Source organism: Scyliorhinus torazame, chromosome 2 (genome assembly GCF_047496885.1).
Source record: "Scyliorhinus torazame isolate Kashiwa2021f chromosome 2, sScyTor2.1, whole genome shotgun sequence".
In the NCBI taxonomy this organism is placed as follows: Eukaryota; Metazoa; Chordata; class Chondrichthyes; order Carcharhiniformes; family Scyliorhinidae; genus Scyliorhinus; species Scyliorhinus torazame.
In genome coordinates this window covers 390,906,987-390,925,247 of record NC_092708.1, presented here as the reverse complement: position 1 = coordinate 390,925,247, position 18,261 = coordinate 390,906,987, and the positions used below count along the sequence as shown (strand labels likewise).

Here is an 18,261-nt window from a genome sequence, read left to right as displayed (position 1 = left end):
TGTCTAGACCAATACATGGGAGTGGTTACTTGGATGGAATACTGGAGGGCTGCCTAGACATGTGATCCCAGCAAAGACCAGTCTTTTATTTCAACTACTTGGAGATTCTGGCTCTGGACGCAAAGCCTGTTTTTAAACGGATGACAAACCAGAATGAGCTAATTAAAAATGCACCAAATTGCTCCATTACAGTCTAACTCCGAAATTGTGGATGTCATCAGTATGATTGGAACAGGCACTGGTGCTAAATGTTTACTTGAAATAAACAATGGGTGGGATTCTCTGTTGCCCGACGCTGAAATCGGGAATGGCGAATGGGCGGAGAATGGCTCATGACCCCGGAATCGGGGCAGGCACCAGTTTGACACTGGGTCGCAATGCTCCGCCCCCTCCCAATCAGCATCATCGGGAAGCGCCGTGCGCAGTTGCAATTCCGTTGCCGTATCATTAGCCGGCCCACCCACGTGCTCCGCCTCCGATGGGCTGAGTTCCCAACGGCAATGGACACGTGTGGTCGCAGTGGTCGTGAGCCTGGCGTGCCGGCTGCGGAGAGGGAGAGGGGGCTTGCGGATAGCGTCCAGCACCGCCACCGATGGGCCGAGATCCCTGCCGATGGCTGGGGGACTTCTGCCAGGGCTGGGGGAGTGGTGGAGGGTGGCCAGGAGGTGGGCTGTGGGGATGGGGTGGGTGGGTACGCATCCAGCACGGCTGCCGCCATCTTTTCCGGTGTGACCGGTGCGTGCGTGCGTGGGGGGTGTAGGCGTACGCGCGGCTGCAGCTTGTCAGCCCTGCGCATGTGCAGTACATGACCCGGCGATTCTCCAACCGTTTTCCGCATATTCCGCAGGTGTTTCACCCGGTTCCGCGGGTGTTTATCCAGTGCAAGCCCCTCGCCTGTAGTGGAATTGGTGAGGATTTCGCACCAACTTTCCCATCGTGAAACGCCACAGATCCTCTGTTAGTGTCGGCACTTCGCCCCAGGAACAGAGAATCCAGCCCAATGTCTTTCTGAGAAATAGAAGCTGCACAAAAAAGGGCATAGTCAGAAGACTAAAGGCAAATTTTGTTTTGGAAACCAGAAACCCAACCAGTTTAAATAAAAATCAGCAATATACGTTTTTTGAAATTTTGAATTGTATTGTATGGAATTATCTTAACTCGCTTGATTTCTTGTCTTTCCTAGGCATTAGGAGACCAGCTTTGGGATTTGCTGCCGAGTGAAATGGGTCCAAAAGAGAAAGGAGAAGATGTGGGGAATTATAGTGATGATTCCGAGCTGCTAACTGACACTATGGACAAGCAGCACACAGTCCTGCAAAGTACTGCGATTTCAAGGTGGGTGTCTGTCGATCTTTGCCCCTCTCTTCTCATTCTGTAGCTTACTTGTTTATGCTCTTTTGCTTCCAATGTACAACAGCAATTTGAACAACAACTTACATTTAATATATTGCCTTAACATCGTAAAATGTCCCAAGGTACCTCATGGAAAGGTAATAGAACATGAATTGACACCAAAACGGAGCTATTAGGCTAAGTGACCAGAAGATCATCATCATCCTTTTTTTAAAAAACAATTACAAGCCGTAAATCATATTTTTCTTCATTAAGTAACTAATTTAACTCTCTTTCAAACTGATGATAATTTGATATCTGATATTTGTGTTTCCAGCTCAACCACTTTAAGTGCTGAAAACATGCAAGAGAAAAGCAGTTACGATGTTCACAACAGCCATACAGATTACAACCAAGAGTTTCTCCTGAAAGCAGTGGTGAGTGAAACAGGCTGGGAGCCATTATGGAGTAAGGATAAGCAAAGTCAGTTTTGGTTGGCAGTCTCTTTGCTCACAGAGATCCCATTTAATAAGCAGAAGTAGACTTTCTACGTTGCAATTCTTTTGAAGGGGAGAAGTCAAAACTTGTTGAGGCAGAGAGATTTTGTTAAATTATATCAATCGTAATCTGGTAGAAACAGACTGACCTTGAGGATACTGACATTGCACTGTGGGTGAGGGTGTCTTTTGTTGCTCTCTTGCTTTCTCTTTTGCTTGCGACTTCTCTAGCATCTCTATCTAGCGCTCTCTCTCTCTCTCTTTAGCGCTCTCTCTACCGCTCTCTCTCTCGCGCTCGCTCACTTTCTCTCTCGCGCTTGCGCTCTCTCACGGATGCGCTCTCACATGCACACGCTCTCACATGCACACGCTCTCACATGCACACGCTCTCACATGCACACGCTCTCACATGCACACGCTCTCACATGCACACGCTCTCATGCGCACATGCTCTCTCACGCGCACACGCTCTCACGTGCACATGCATACGCTCTCGTGCAAGCGCTCACTCTTGCTCACGCGCTCTCTCTCGTGCCACTCTCTCTCGGCCGCTCTCTCTCGCGGCGCTCTGTCGCGCATGTGCTTGCTCTCGTGCATGAGCTCTCTCGCGCGCACACGCTCTCTCACGCACGCCCTCTCTCTTGCGCACGTGCGCCGCCCTCTCGCGCACTCGTGCTCTCTCTCTCTCAAGCGCCCTCTCTCGCGCACGCCCTCTCTCTCGCACACGCCCTCTGTCTCTCTCTCGCGCGCACTCTCTGCACAATTCTGGTCACCGCAATTTTTGCCGAGAAAATTTACAAGAATATCGCAAGGGCATTAAAATTTCAGCTACGAGGAGAGATTGGATAGGCTAAAGATGTTTTCCTCAGAACAGTGGAGGGCAAGGGGTGTACAAAATTGAGGGGCCTCGATAGGGTAGACAGGGAGGACTTGTTTTCACTAGTGGAAGGGTCAATTACCATAGTGGCATAGATTTAAGGTGATTGATAGAAGGATCAAAGGGGACATGAGGAAACATTTTCACCCAGAAGGTGGTAGGTGGCACTGCCTGAATTGGTGGTTAAGGCTGAAATACTCCATTCATTTAAAGGTATCTGGATCCGCTGGGTCGGAGAATCGCCGGGGGCTGGCGTGAATCCCGCCCCCGCCACACCGGTTGGCGGGCCCCCCCCCCCCCCCCCCCCGCGATTCTCCGGCCCGAATGGGCCGAAGTCCCGCTGCTAGAATGCCTGTCCCGCCAGCGTAGATTAAACCACCTACCTTACCGGCGGGACAAGGCGGCGCGGGCGAGCTCCGGGGTCCTGGGGGGGGTGCCTGTGCCGTGGGGGCACTCTTTTCCTTCCGCCTTCGCCACAGCCTCCACCATGGCGGAGGCGGAAGAGACTCCCTCCGCAGCGCATGCGTGGGGATGCTGTCATCGGCCGCTAACGCTCCCGTGCATGCGCCGCCCAGAGATGTCATTTCCGAGCCAGCTGGCGGGGCACCAAAGGCCTTTTCCGCCAGCTTGCGGGGCGGAAATTAGTCCGGCGCCGGCCTAGCCCCTTAAGGTTGGGACTCGGCCCCCCGAGATGCGGAGGATTCTGCACCTTTGGGGCGGCGCGATGCCCGACTGATTTGCGCCGTTTTGGGCGCCGGTCAGCGGACATCGCGCCGATACCGGAGAATTTCACCCCTGAAGACCAAATGCTGAAAAGTGGGATCAAAATGAGCGACAAGTTAGTTTTTTGGCCAGCGCACACTCGAGGGCTGAATTGCCTCTTTCTGCTACGTAGCATTTCTAAGTCTTACATACGACTTGGGAGCAGAAGTAGGCAATTCAGCATGTCGAGACTGCTCTGCCATTCAGTCAGATCATGGCTGATCTCTTCTTGGTCTCAAATCCACATCCCTGCCTGTTCCCCATATCCCTTTAACCCATATTTTAAATTAGAAACATATCTATCTCCTTTTTAAAAAAACATTTAATGATTCAGACACCACCACACTCTGCAAGTAGTTTCTACTCATCTGTTTTAAATCTATCGCCTGTCAACCTATATCTGTGACCTCTCATTCTAGAGTGTATAGCCAGAGACTTTTCCCCAGGGCGGAAATGGCTGTCACGAGGGGACATAATTTCAAGGTGATTGGAGGAAGGTATAGGGGAGATATCAGAGGTAGATCTTTACACAGAGAGTGGTGGGTGTGTGGAATGCACTGCCAGCAGAGGTGGTGGAGTCAGAGTCATTCGGGACATTTAAGCGACTCTTAGACAGGCACATGGACAGCAGTAAATTGAAGGGGTATCGGTTAGATTGATCTTAGATTAGGATAATTGGTCGGCACAAAATCGTGGGCCGAAGGGCCTGTACTGTGCTGTACTGTTCTATGTTCTATTACCCCACAAGAGGCACTGTATTCAGTCATCGTGCAATGATAGTTTCCCCATGTTTTAAGCATTTGATATATTTTTTTAATAACGTCTTTCACAATGTTTAAATGTCTTTAAACACTTCCCAGCCAATGAAATATTTTTGAAGTGTAGTCATTGATGTAATGCTTAGGCAGCAATTTGTACCCAGTGAGCTGCCACAATCAGCAGTAATGATGGCCAGATAATTTTGTTTAACTATGTTGGTTACGGATTAGATATTGACCAATACGCATAGAGAACTCCCCAACTCTTCAAAATAATGAGATTGGATCTCTTCTGTTTGCCTGAGAGGATAAACAGGGACTTGGTTAATGTCTCAAACGAAGGATGGCAGCTCAGGACAATCTAGCCTTGGTACTGAATTGAGTGTCAGCCCAGATTGTACTCATCTCTGGAGTAGAATGTGACTCCACAGTCTTTCTGATTGGAAGCATGAGCATTACTGGTTTAGCTCAGTGGGCTAGACAGCTGGTTCGTAATGCAGAACAAGGCCAGCAATGTGGGTTCAATTCCCGTACCAGCTTACCGAACAGGTGCCTGAATGTGGCGAGTAGGGGCTTTTCACAGTAACTTCATACTTGTGACAATAAAAGATTATTATTATTACCATTGAACCGCAGCTAACAATTGATTCTAATGGGGCCGATATGCATCGAGGGAGGCTTCAGCCCTTAATAACTCCCCAGATGATCAGCTTCTGCAGACCAACTCCCATCCCCAATTAAAAGGATAATACCTCCTTCCTTATTACTCGCTGCTCATCCCTTCCCTTGCCATTTCCCCACTGGTGCAGGTCTCCATACAGGCCACCCTTTCTGCTTCATTATCCCCTTTTACAATATCCCTCCCCTAATTGACTATGTTTCTGTAGATGATCACACGTCTGTTTGTGGGAATTTGTTTGCTGTGATTCCTACATTACAGCAGTGACTGCACTCCAAAACGATTTCATTAGCTGCAATGTGCTTTGTGATGTCCTGGGTAAGCAGAGTGCTAATAAAATGCAATGTTTTTTCTTTGTAAGGCAACTGCATTTCATTTTTGTGTTTGGAAAAATACCACTGAAACATCCGCTCTGTCCTATTGGGGGCTGGGGAATGAATGAGCTCCTGATGTGTGGAATGCCCAATCCTAACATCTGTCTCTTGCTGTGCCGTTAGTTTTGACATGGTGACTGATCCTCTGCCACTTCGGTGCTGCACAAAAAGGGCAACCATGGCCCGAACCTGCTGGGAATGCGCAGGTAAGGCTTAGAAATTTTGAGCCTCAAAATTAACAGCGGCATCTTGCTGCTTCTTCCTCAGGATGGACCATATTCAAGTGATTCCGAACAACTTGCAAGCGATCAAGATAATGTGGTGCAACCAAAAGTGCTAGTTCAGTGTGAACACTTTCCTGATCCCAATATATCATCATTAACTGGACAAGAGGAGACTCCACAAAAGGTAGTGAGTACTCATTTTCCAATATCTTAAGTTAGTCACTCTTAAAGGGCTACCATGATCTTGTAATTTATTATGCATTGGATTAAGAACATAAATAAAAGCAGGTGCAGGCCATTTGGTCCCTCAAGCCTGCTGTGCCATTTGATAAGCTCATGGCTGATCTGATGTGGCTCCAACTCTGGTTTTCCTGCCTGCTCCCCATAACCTTTGAGCGCCTTGTAGATCAGTTCACCTCAGCTTGGAATATATTCAATGACCAACCTCCACAGCACTCTGTGGTAGTGAATTCTAAAGATGAACGACTCTCTGGGAAGAAATTTCTCCTCACCTCCATCTTAAGTGGGAGACCCCTTATTTGGAAACCATGTCCTTTGTGCTAGATTCCCCCAAGAGGGGAAACAGCCTCTCAGCATCAACCCTGTCAAGCCCCCTCAGAATCATGTGTTTCTCTATATTTGCTCATTGTTTCTGCAAAAACTTGCAATGCCGTGGATGTTGTTGAAGCCTTGCAGTCTATGACTTCAGCTATAAAACAGTGGACATTGCTGTGCTGTTTAAGTCTATTCTGAGGACACCCTTACAACCACCCCTCTCGATTCCTCCACTGTTGTCAAACTGCCAAATTGCTTGTCTGATGTCCAGTACTGGATGAGCAGAAATTTCCTCTATTTAAATATTTGGAAGGCTGAACTTATTTTCTATTCCCGCTACAAACATTATCCCCCAGTTACTGACTCTTGGCAACGCTCTGAGACAGAACCAGACTGTTTGTAACGTTGGTGTCATGTTTTTCATTAATTGGGGTAGGGCCAAATTCAGTGGGGTGAGAATGAATTGGATCAATGTGAACTGGAACCAAAGATTGCAATGGAACAATGAGCTGCCTTTTAAAGAGGCTCTAGTTTGGTATAGTCAAGATGTTCTTTGAGGGGAAAAGGTGGGCCAAACAAAGCCAGAGAGCCATGACGATGAAAGAGACAGAGTAGGATGAAAAAGAAAAAGGGTGCATATGATGGATGTCAGGGGGGGCAGCACAGTGGTGCAGTGGGTTAGCACAGCTGCCTCACGGCGCCGAGGTCCCTGGTTCGATCCCATCCCCAGGTCACTGTCAGTGTGGAGTTTGCACATTCTCCCTGTGTTTGCGGGGGTTTCGCCCCCACAACCCAAAGATGTGCAGGCCAGGTGGATTGGCCACGCTAAATTGGGTACTCTAAATGTTTTTTAAAAATTTTTAAATGGATGTCAGGGGGCTGTTATTGAGAACAGGTTGAATATAGAAAGTTCAGAGGGGAAGTGAGAAAACAGATAAGAACAGCAAATAGAGTATGAGAAGAAACTGGCAACCAATATTAAAAGGAGGAGCAGGGCTAATTGAGGACCAAAAGGGGAATTTATGCATGGGGGCAGACGGGACTAAATGGGTACTTTGCACTTGTCTGTACCAAGGAAGATGACAGGGCCAAAATCACAGTGAAAGAGGAGGTAGTTGAGGACTAAAAATTGAAATAGTGTTATTTATCTGGGAATTTCTCTTTTTTTCATGAAGGAAGCTTGTAAATTTGCCTTAATTTATTTCACACTCTCTCCAAGGCAGCAATGTCTTGCTGATCTTTTCAGCAGGGTCTCCTCCCTGCTAGGTTATCTTGGTAACACCAATTACAAGCTTTTCCCAGAATGGTTCTATTACCAACTGGGGGATGTGAGTTGAGAGTGGGAATGAGATGATTTCAGTGGGCCACTCCAAAGACACCGATTTAGAGGAAACCACATCACATGCTGGGAATATAAATTTTCTGACTTGTTTAAATGAGCAGAACTAGGTGGAGTTTCCCAGCCCCACTTTTGAAAAGGAGTTTGACACAATTTTGAACTTCTATGATCAAATGTCAAAATACAGTCTGGACATGTTTATGAAATTTAAGGAATCTGTTAGCTTGATTCTGCTAAATTTTCCGTGGCAATTTTACAGCAGTGTCTATTTACTCACTGAACCTAGTCACCTTTGGTTAAGGAATGTTAACTGAAAATATTAGGGGTTTATGTTGTAGCACGAGCCATGATTTTGTAATGTATGTCCTTTAGGAACAAGGAAAGAATTTTAATGATTTACCACTGACCTCTTTTTTTTATTAACCGTCCAAACTATATAGGTATCTGGGAGTCTGCTGTTGCTGAGTGAAGCAAAAGTTACAAATGAAACACACCTCCGAACTAGGTAAGAATACTGACTATGTTACCGGTGTTAATTACAGGCCTACTGCAGACCAGAACCTGCTGTTATCGCTCTAACAAGCTGCAGTGCTAAATGAATTGGAGGCTATTCAAAGTAAATAAACTGCTTTAATCAGCAGTTCTGTAAAATAGCTTTTTATATCACCTCAGATGAGATTGATTGCAGTGTTGAGACTGTTTTACTGAAATATGTGTAAATATAATCCACCAGAGTGGATAACCTCACATTTATCCACACTATACTGTACTTGTCATGCTTTTGCCCACTCACACGGAAGCATCCCGGCGCCCTCCTCATAGATCACCCTCCCACCCAGCTTGTGCCATCTGCAAATATGGAGATATTACATTTAGTTAATCCAAATCATTAATGTATATAGTGAATAGCTGGGGTCCCAGCACTGATCCCTGCGGTAGCCCACAAGTCACATCTGCCTTCCGAAAAAGACCCATTTATTCCTACTCTTTGTTTCCTGTCTGCCAACCAGTTTAATATCCATCGCAATACACAACCCCGACCCCATGCGCTTTAATTTTGCACACTAGTCTCTTGTGGAACTTTGTCGAAAGTCCAAAAAAACCACATTCACTGGCTCCCCCTTGTCAACTCTACTAGTTACATCCTCGAAGAATTTTGTAGAATCCAACAAAGTGACCACATGGAAATGCACAGTTGGATACAAAACAAGCACAGGTTTATTTCTCATAGAGCAATCTCTCCACTCCCCGAAGGGTCTCCCTCCTCAATCTGCACCAAGGTCAGGGATTTTACAGAGAGGCTTCCCTTGCTAAGGCGGAAGCCCCACCCTGTTTCTGGATAGGTTTGTATTCCGAGGTGGTCACGGGAACTGGATGGTGTGCACCCCCGTGACCTCTGAGACGGTCATAACAACGCCCCCCCCCTCCCCCTCCCCCCAAGTCCGGAAGAACGTCCATGTCCATTGGCTGTAGCAAGGGACCCAGTGTCCATTTAGCTTGAAGGCGGCATTCGGGTATCAGAGTCTGAATCGGAATCTGAGAGGCCAGCATCAAGCATCTTGGCCTCCTGGACATCGACAGCTGACGGAGGTGGTGGCTATGATGGCAATTGTGTCTGCGGAATAAGCGGGACCGGAGCATCCAGGATACGCTCCGGCAGCTCCTGGATGTGCTGGTGGATGTGGTCCACGTGGCGATCTGACTCTCTGCCCGGTGCCTGCACGGAATAAGAGATCGGCCCCCATCTGTTGCAATAACACACCGGAATCCATGTGGTACCGAAATTGCGGATTTAAACTACGTCCCCGGGCGTGAAGCAGCACAGTAGCGTGTGCCTGCACAGGTCCGATTCGGATCGGTCTTGGCCGCAGCGGACTTTCTCCCTGATGTCCAGATGACCAGACTCAAACGCGTCCGGAGGCGTCGCCCCATGAGTAACTCAGTCGGCGCGACCCTGTGGTGGCGTGGTCCGCTAACAAAACAAGAACTGGGCTAACCGAGTCTCCCAAGACTCAGTGGTTAGTTTCTCCATGCCCCTCTTGAATGTCTGGACCGCCTGCTCAGCCAACCCATTAGAGGTCGGGTGATACGGAGCGGTCCGCACGTGACGAATGCCGTTGCCGGTTATGAAAGCCCCGGACTCCGCAATAGTAAAGGCTGCACCGTTGTCGGAAACCAGCACGTCGGGAATGCCATGGGTGCTGAACGTGTGCCGCAACCGTTCCACTGTCGCCCTTGCGGTGGTTTCCTACATCTTGGGAATTTCCAACCACTTCAAGTGGGTGTCCACAATGATCAGGAACATTGCCGCCTGAAAGAGATCAGTAAAATCGATGGGGAGGCGAGACCACGGTCGGCACGGCCATTCCTACGGGTGCAGTGGCGCCGCTGGCGGACCCTTCTAGTTTTCTTGGCATGGTCTGGCACGCTGATCCAGTTTCTTGATGTCCGCGTTGATTCCAGGCCACCAGACGTGGCTGTGGCCATCTTGGATACCCCCGGATGCATGTTGTGGAGATCTTGCAAAATGGGGTTGTGTGCTCCAGGCCGACCGCCCGAGTCCCTCACAGGATGATGCCGTGCTCAACACTAAGCTCCAGGATCTTTTGAAGTACAAGCCTTGATGTCTTCAGGCAAAGCCAGTGCTGAGCCCCTTATAGAATGATGTGGCGGACCCGGGAGAATTGTGGGTCCATCTGGGTCCAACTCCATAAGCGAGCCGCCACGGCAGGCAGGGTGTCCATAAAATGAAGGGCGGTGACGACTTCCTTCGCCGACCAGGTGCCAGTGGTCGAGTGGAGAGGGGGAAGCGGTTTAATGCGTCAGTATGGGGAAGCTTTGTACCCGGACAGTGCTCCAAAATATATTTGGACGCCGCCAGTGACAAAGCCCAACGCTGGATCCTAGTCGATGCGATCGGGGGAATCGCCCAATCCTCTTGAAATAGACCCAGTAACGGTTGGTGGTCGGTGTAGACTCTAAATGTGTGCCCACCGACATATTGGTAAAAAATTTTCACATCAAAAACGACAGCTAGCCCCTCTTTCTCAATTTGCGTGTAATTACGCTCCGTGGCAACGAGCGTTCTGGACACACACTCTATGGGCCATCCCAAGCTGTTGCCCATGTAGTGGGCAATGGCAGCCTCCATCCCATAGGGCGATGCGTCGCATGTCAAGAGGAACAGCTTGAAGGGGTCAAAATGAGTGAGCAGTTTGGAAGAGGACAACAGCCGTTTCAACGCAGAGAACGCCTTCTGTTGTGGCTAGGCCCATCGCAAAGGTGTCCCGGGTGTGGGCTTAAGTGGGGTGTTATTTCCAAGGCCCGGTGCAGACTCAATGGGCCGAATGGCCTCCTTCTGCACTGTAAGTTCTGAGAGGGCTAAGTAGCGTCGCCAGGTTTGGGATGAACTTCCCACAGAAGTTTACTAAACCCAGGAAAGAACACAACTCCATCTGCCCTCCAGGGACTGGGGGACTGCTTGATAGCCTGTACCTTGTCTTCCACAGGGTGTAAGCCATGTCGACCAACCCTATAACCCAAGTACATGACATACGGGGCGTTGAAAACGCATTTACACATCACTCATGTCGAGCTTCGTGAAAGTTCCTGCCGCCGCTGAGCTTGACGTAGAGGTCCTCGATTCCAGGGACTGGGTAATGGTCCAAACGGGAGACACAGTTTACCATCTACGCACAGGCGCATGGAAATATTAGGCTTCGGTACCAGCACCATTGGGATGGCCCAGTCGGCGAACTAAACAGGGAAAACCATTCCCAATTGCTCCAAGCGGTCCAACTCGGCATCCACTTTCAGTCGTAAGGCATACAGGACCTGTCAAGGCCGGAAATAGCGGGGCAGCACTAGTGGGTCCATGCTGATCTTGGCCACCTTTGATGGTTCCCAAACCTTCCTCAAAGACCCCGGGGAATTTCGGCAGAACCCCATCAGGCCATTCGGGTATATACGACTGATTCTCTGCCAGTCCAGTTTCAGGTGTCGTAGCCAGCCACGGCCGAACAAACATGGTCCCCCACCACGGATCACCGCCAATGGCTGACGGGTCGATTGTTGGCCGTATGTCACTCGGACCAAAGAAGAGCCTGCAATGTCCAACAGCTCACCGTGCATGTGGTCAGCCAGGTGTCGCGGAGGGTCAGTGTCTAGATGCCGGACCGGATTTTATGGAACGTGCAGCAGCTAATGACCAAGACCGTCGCTCCGGTTTCAAGTTTCCATATTGATGGCGTGTCCATTTACCAACAGCGCCACCTGAATTGGGGCCACTCGTGGTGCAGTTACGCAGTGCAGCATCCTCATCGTCCACAAAATATGCTGGTCATGAGGGGGCGGCGGAGGGCAGGTCCTCAGGGGGCCTTCCGAGGCCTAGGTCCTGAGGTCTGGCCTGCTGCCTGTGGCTGCTGTCTAGGCTTCCTTGTTCAGAACTGTCTCGGCGGCCCTCTGGCGCCGACCTCTATCTTTGCGGCATGCACCCCACTCCAAGGTTTGTTCTTCAGACCTTGGAAAACCCGGTCGGAGCTCGATCAGGCATCCCAGATTCAGAACCGTCATCCCCTGGAGTTCTTGAACCCGCAGCTCTGCGCTCTCGGAGAAGACGGCAATTTTGACCGCTCACTGTAGAATAAGATGTGCTCTCGGGGGAGACGGCAATTTTGACCGCCCGCTGTAGAATAAGATGAATTTCTGTCAAGTTTACGCTGCGTGGCTGAATGCCACAGACGAACCGGTCTCGCAGGGATTGGTACAAACCAGGCCCAAATTCACAAGTATCGGCAAGCTTGTGCAATTGCTCCAAAAAGTCGCTGTTGGTCTCCCCTTGGGCCTGGGTAGCCGTATGAAAGCAGAACCTGTGAATGATAATCGGGGCTTCGGATTAAGGTGTTCCCCAACCAGGGGTACCCAGTGCGGTGAAGGACTGGGAATCTGGTACATCCGGGTGGGTTAAACACTTTTTAAAAAAACATTTTATTGAAGGCATTTTCAAATACATACATAACAAAGAAACAGGAAATACAACCGCCCCCTCTCTACACATCCGAACAAACATCCCACACTCTCCCCGCTGCTACTCTGGCACCCGCCCGCCCTTTTTCTAGTTTTTCACCCAAACCCCCCAGCCCAAACCAAGAAAATGAACCCCCACCACTGCCCCTGCTGACGACTCAATACTCCTTAAAGAAGTCAATGAACAGCTTTCACCTCAAGGTGAACCCTTCTTCCACACCTCAAATAGCGGACTTGATCTTCTCCAAATGCAAAAAAGCACCCATCCATTCCCCTGCCCAATTCCACCAGCACATCAGAATCCTCCTCCAGGCTTTCAGGGAGGCAAAGACCAACACATCAGCCTCTATCCCCACCTGCACTCCCAGATCCCACGACACTCCAAATATCGCTACCTCTGGACTAGGGGCTACCTAAATCCCCAAATCATTCCCGTCCAAATCCCACTCTGCCTCGGACACACCCAAAACATATGGACATGATTCATCCCTCCCTGCACACTGCCCACACCAATCTACGAAAAGAATTGATTTATCCTGGTCACCGTCATGTCGGCCCACTTTAAACTGGATATGGCTTAGTCTTATCACGACGAGGACGCATTAACCCTCCGCAAAGTTTCACTGCATACCCCAGCCACTCCACCAGTTCCTCCTCCGACTTACACCTAATCTCCTCCATGGGGGCACTCTCTCTCTTCAACAGCTCCCCATACATATCTGCAAACTTGCCCTCCCCTATTTCCTCCTCGGACAGAAGCTTATCCTGCAGAACTTTTCCGGTACTGCTGAGTACCTCTGGTCCACCCTCAGAATGGCCTCCTTCAGCCTCTCGGCCCATTGCACCCTCTCCCTATGTACCCAAATCGAAATAACCTCCCCCCTTGCCACAGCCTCCAACGCCTCGCACAACGTGGAGGTGGAAAACTCCGCCGTCTTATTCTGCTCCATGTAGTTCCACATGGCAACCCTCACCCTTTCACAAACCCTCTTAGCCGCCAATAACCCCACATCCAGCATCAACTGCAGCCGCTGGGCATCCCCCTTCGCCATCCGCAAGTCCACCCAATGGACTTCTTGCCCACGTTGAATTTCATCAGCCATTTCTTGGACCACTCTCCTAAACTGTCTAAATCTTTCTGCAGCCTCCCCACCTCCGCAATACTACCTGCCCCTCCACCTATCTTTGTATCATTGGCAAACTTAACCAGTCCCGTCATCTAGATCGTTAATATATAAAGAGAACAGCTGTGGCCCCAACATTGAACCCTGCGGGACACCACTCGTCACCGGTTGCCATTCCGAAAAATAACCTTTATCCCAACTCTCTGCCTTCTGTCTGACAGCCAATCAGTCTCCCGTGAGGCACCTTATCAAAGGCCTTTTGGAAGTCAAGATAGATAACATCCATTGGCTCTCCTTGGTCTAACCTATTTGTTATCTCTTCAAAGAACTCTAACAGGTTTGTCAGGCACGACCTCCCCTTACTAAATCCATGCTGACATGTCCTAATCCGACCCTGCACTTCCAAGAATTTAGAAATCTCATCTTTTAACGATGGAGTCCGACACCACAATCGGCGAATACTCCGACCCAGCCACCCCGCCAACAGCGCCTTACCTAAGACAAAGAAATCAATCCGGAAGTACACCCGGTGCACATGTAAAAAATATGAAAACTCTTTTGCCCCCCCCCCCCGGTCTCTCAAACCGCCACGGGTCCGCCCCCTCCCCCCCCCCCCCCCCATATGTTCCATAAACCCAGCAGCTCCTTTGCCATGGCCGAAACCTTCAGGGACCGAGGGCTCGACCGGTCCAATCTAGGATCCAGCAGTGTTAAAATCTGCCCCCCCCCCCACATAATCAGCCAGTGGGTGTCCAAGTTCGGAATACGCCTCAGAAATTCCACATCATCCTAATTTGGGCCATATACGTTCAGCAACACCACGGGCGTTGCCTCCAACTTCCCACTGACCATCACAAACCCACCCCCGCCACCCCCGGGTCAGTCATAATACCCCTCCCCACCTCAAAAACCACCCTCTTATTGACCAATACTGCCACCCTTCTCGTCTTCATATCCAACCCCGAATGGAACACCTTCCCCACCCAGCCCTTCCTCAGCCTCATCTGGTTCCCCCAGCTTGTGGTGCATCTCAGGGCACCCTCCGGGGCTGGTTTAGCACAGGGCTAAAGAGCTGGCTTTTAAAGCAGACCAAGGCAGGCCAGCAGCACGGTTCAATTCCCGTACCAGCCTCCCCGAACAGGCGCCGGAATGTGGCGACTAGGGGCTTTTCACAGTAACTTCCTTTGAAGCCTACTTGTGACAATAAGCAATTTTCATTTTCATTTCATTCATCTCCTGAAGAAACACAACTTCCACCTTCAAACCCCTTAAATGCGCGAAAATGCAAGACCTTTTAACTGGGCCATTTTGAAAACCCGAACGCTCCACGTAATCAACCGGCTCGGGGGCTCCCTGCATCCCCCCCCCCACACACACACACACCAATCAGCCCCTCTTTAACCAGGTCTCCCAGGCCAGCCTCGCACACCCTCGGGGCCATCCCCAGGATGTCTGCTGCCATCTCCCCGTAACCAAATGCATCACATCAACTTCACCCGTGTCAGCATCATCCCCCCCCCCCCCCCCCCCCCCCGCCGCCATTTACCCGCAGTTCTCCAAAAACAGCAAAACACACTTATCCACTCCGCAACCAGACACATTAAATACAACAATCCGCACGGCGTGCAGACCCACATTGGCACCTCCACAGTTCAACGTCCTCACAGGCCTCCCAGTCCATGATCTCTCATAAATTCACTTGCCTTCTCTGGCCTATCAAAATAGAATGCTCGATTCTGGGTTGTGACCCACAGACGACCAGGATGCAACACCCCAAACTTCACTCCTTCCTCGTAGAGGACCACCTTGATCCGACTGGACCCGGCCCACCTCTTGGCCAGCGCCCCACCCAAGTCCTGGTAGATCCGCTACTCCTTTCCTTCCCAGGGACACTTTCTCATCTCCTTTGCCCACCTCAGAATCTTCTCCTTCTTGAGAGAACGATGCAACCGCACCACCATCGCCCTCGTTTGCTCCCCCGCTTTCGGCCACCTCAACTGCCTGTGTGCTCGATACACCTCCGGGAGGGGGGGTGGGGGGGCCATCATCAAAGACCCCTTCCCCAACCAACTTTTCGAACATATTCACCATGTACTTTGTGGCCTGCGTTGTCTCAAACCCTTCAGGCAGCCCGACAATCCGGAGATTCTGCCTCCTGGAGCGATTCGCCAGGTCCTCGACCTTCTTCCTCAGCCGCTTCTAGCCCTCTACCTCCAAAGAGGCCAGCCGGTCTCCTGTTGCAGCACAACGACACCACCTTCCAGCCTCTGCTCCACTCTCTCAATAGCTGCCCTGAGTGGCACCACCACCGTAGTCCTCTGATTCCTCTTGCCTTTGCTGCTGGAACTTAGCATTCAAGAAGTCCACCAGTTGCTCAGTAACGACGCCCCAGAGCCCTCCACCATCTTTCCTTCTGTCACACTTCGAAAAACCTCCCGGACAGACTGCTGCCTCTTATTTGTTATATTCCTCGTTCAGCTCCACCAGAGGAGCACCTCCATCTCTGAACTCATGCACCTCACAAAACAAAAACCCTCTGAAATCGGGTGTAAAAGGACCAAACTATTCTGCCTTGAGCAGGAGCCACCAATGTGTGACCACTCACTCCATGACCGGTCACACACACGATGGCTGCTGCATGGAGGTGTTAGCTTTGGAATTTTCTGCCCATTCGATGGGTGATTTTTGGGTGATAAATTAAGGGAACGGTGGATGGTGGATTCATCCGCAGTGTGCGATGACATTGTAGCAGACTCGGCAGAAGATGGTGAGAGCCTTAGCTCAAGGAGTTTGAGGAGGCTCGTAGCCTAGCAGTAGTGGGAAAGATGGGGGAGGGGGGATTTGTCGTCATTGATGGCCACATCACAGATTGAGCAGCTCATGAACTTCATTAAAGATTAATTTTGACAACAGCTCAAGGAAATGCAGGGAGACTGGTTGAGAGCGATTGAGGGGGCAGTAGCACCTCTGCAGGTCTCTAGAGCGAGTGGGGAAAGGCCTGGAGGCGCAGGGTTTGAAGATAAAAAAGAAATGGAGAAGATGATCTCAGACCAGGAGTGCCAGAATTGTATCAATGGAGGGGGAATTGTCCAAGGTGCTACGGGTTAATGTAGACGACTACGAAAATCAGTCCAGGCGGCAGAATCTGCATATCGTGGGTGTGCTGGAGGGAGTGGAGGGAACAAATGCCACCAGCTACGTGATTAAGATGTTTGAGAAGCTGGTGGATGAGAAGGTATTTGAGAGGGCCCTCAACGTAGATCAGGTCCACCAGTCATTGAGACAGAAGCCGAGGGCGGGGTTTCAAGATGAACAGAAGATACTGAGGTGGGCCAAGGCTACATGGGACTGTAGCTGGGAGGGGAATTGGGTCTGGATATATCCAGACCGGGCCAAGGGGGCACTCTATTGGAGTAAGGTGCAGTTTAGCGTCTTGTACACTGCCAAGTTGTGGGTAACGTTCAAGGGCAAGGAACATTATTTTCAGACGCCAGAAGAGGCAAATAACTTTGTCCAAGACCATGGGATGGGGGAGGGTTAAGGTTCGGATGCTTTGTATGGTTCACGATTTGTCTGGGGCATGTTTTATTGCATCTGTAAAATGTTGTTGATTTTTGTATGTAATGTTTCCTTTTATGTGTGCTTTCTAGTGGTAAGGGGCTGTTGGTTCTGCCTACCAGGGGCATTTTGGTAAGTGTGTAGATAGGGGGGAAGCGTGATGGAGCAAAGCGGGGAGCTAGCGAGATATGCCAGTAAATGGAAGCAGTAGGTGTTGGGGGGCTGTAGTGGTGAGGGGAGGAGACAGGAATGTGGGGGGGGGGGGGGGGGGGGGGGGGGCGGGGGGGGGGGGGGGGGGGGGGGGGGGGGGGGGGGGGGGAGGGGGGGGGGGGGGGGGGGTTGGTGGTGCAGTTGCTTTTCAAGGTGGGCTAGGGAAAGATGGAGGGTGCAGCCATTTTGTGTGGGCGCAAGTGGTTTGGAGAGCGGATAGTTGAGTGCACCGTATAGTAGGGGATGATGGCAGACCTTGGCGGGGGGTAACCCCCCATGAGGGTGGTAACATGGGATGTCCGGGGGCTAACTGGACCGGTTAAAAGGTCAAGGGCGTTTGCGCATTTAAAGTCTAAAGGTAGATCTGGTTTTCCTGCAGGAACGCATTTACAGGTAAAGGACCAGATGTGATTAAGAAGGGTCAAATGTTCCACTCGGGGGTTAACTCGAAGTCAAGGGGGGTTGCGACTCTGTTTAGTAAAATGGTGATGTTTGTGATGTCGAGGGAGGTGCGAGACCCAGGGGGTAGGTTTGTAATAGTGAGTGGGGTGTTGGCAGGGACGCTGGTGATTCTGGTCAGTGTGTATGCACCCAACTGGGACAATGTGGATTTTATTAACAAACTGTTAGCGTCCATTCCAGATTTGGACTCCTGGCTGATTATGGGGGGAGATTTTAATCATATGCTGAACCTGAGGCTGGACTGGTCAGGGCCCATGTCAATGGTTAGGATAGGGATGGCAAAGGAGTTAGAGGTGTTTGTGGAACAGATGGGAATTGATCCGTGGAAGTTTAGGCACCCGGGAGAGAGGGAATATTCCTTTTTCTCCCAGGTTCATCAGGTGTACTCCCGAATAGACTTTTTGGTGCTGGAGGGGGTGGTGGGATAGGAGTATGCAGACACAGTAACTTAGGGCCATGCGCCACGCTATGTTAATATGTGGCTT

The 18,261-nt window shown here is 50.4% G+C and overlaps 1 protein-coding gene across 2 annotated transcripts in view; it reads left to right on the top strand.

Moving 5' to 3' along the window:
* LOC140405769 (uncharacterized) overlaps positions 1 to 18,261 on the top strand; it is a 96,516-nt gene that overhangs the window by 70,545 nt on the left and 7,710 nt on the right. For both annotated transcript variants that reach the window (XM_072494202.1, XM_072494205.1), the window contains exons 10-13: positions 1,184 to 1,335; positions 1,670 to 1,769; positions 5,547 to 5,687; positions 7,838 to 7,902. In XM_072494202.1, the coding sequence (XP_072350303.1) occupies positions 1,184 to 1,335; positions 1,670 to 1,769; positions 5,547 to 5,687; positions 7,838 to 7,902 (458 nt within the window). The remainder of the gene's footprint in view (positions 1 to 1,183; positions 1,336 to 1,669; positions 1,770 to 5,546; positions 5,688 to 7,837; positions 7,903 to 18,261) is intronic.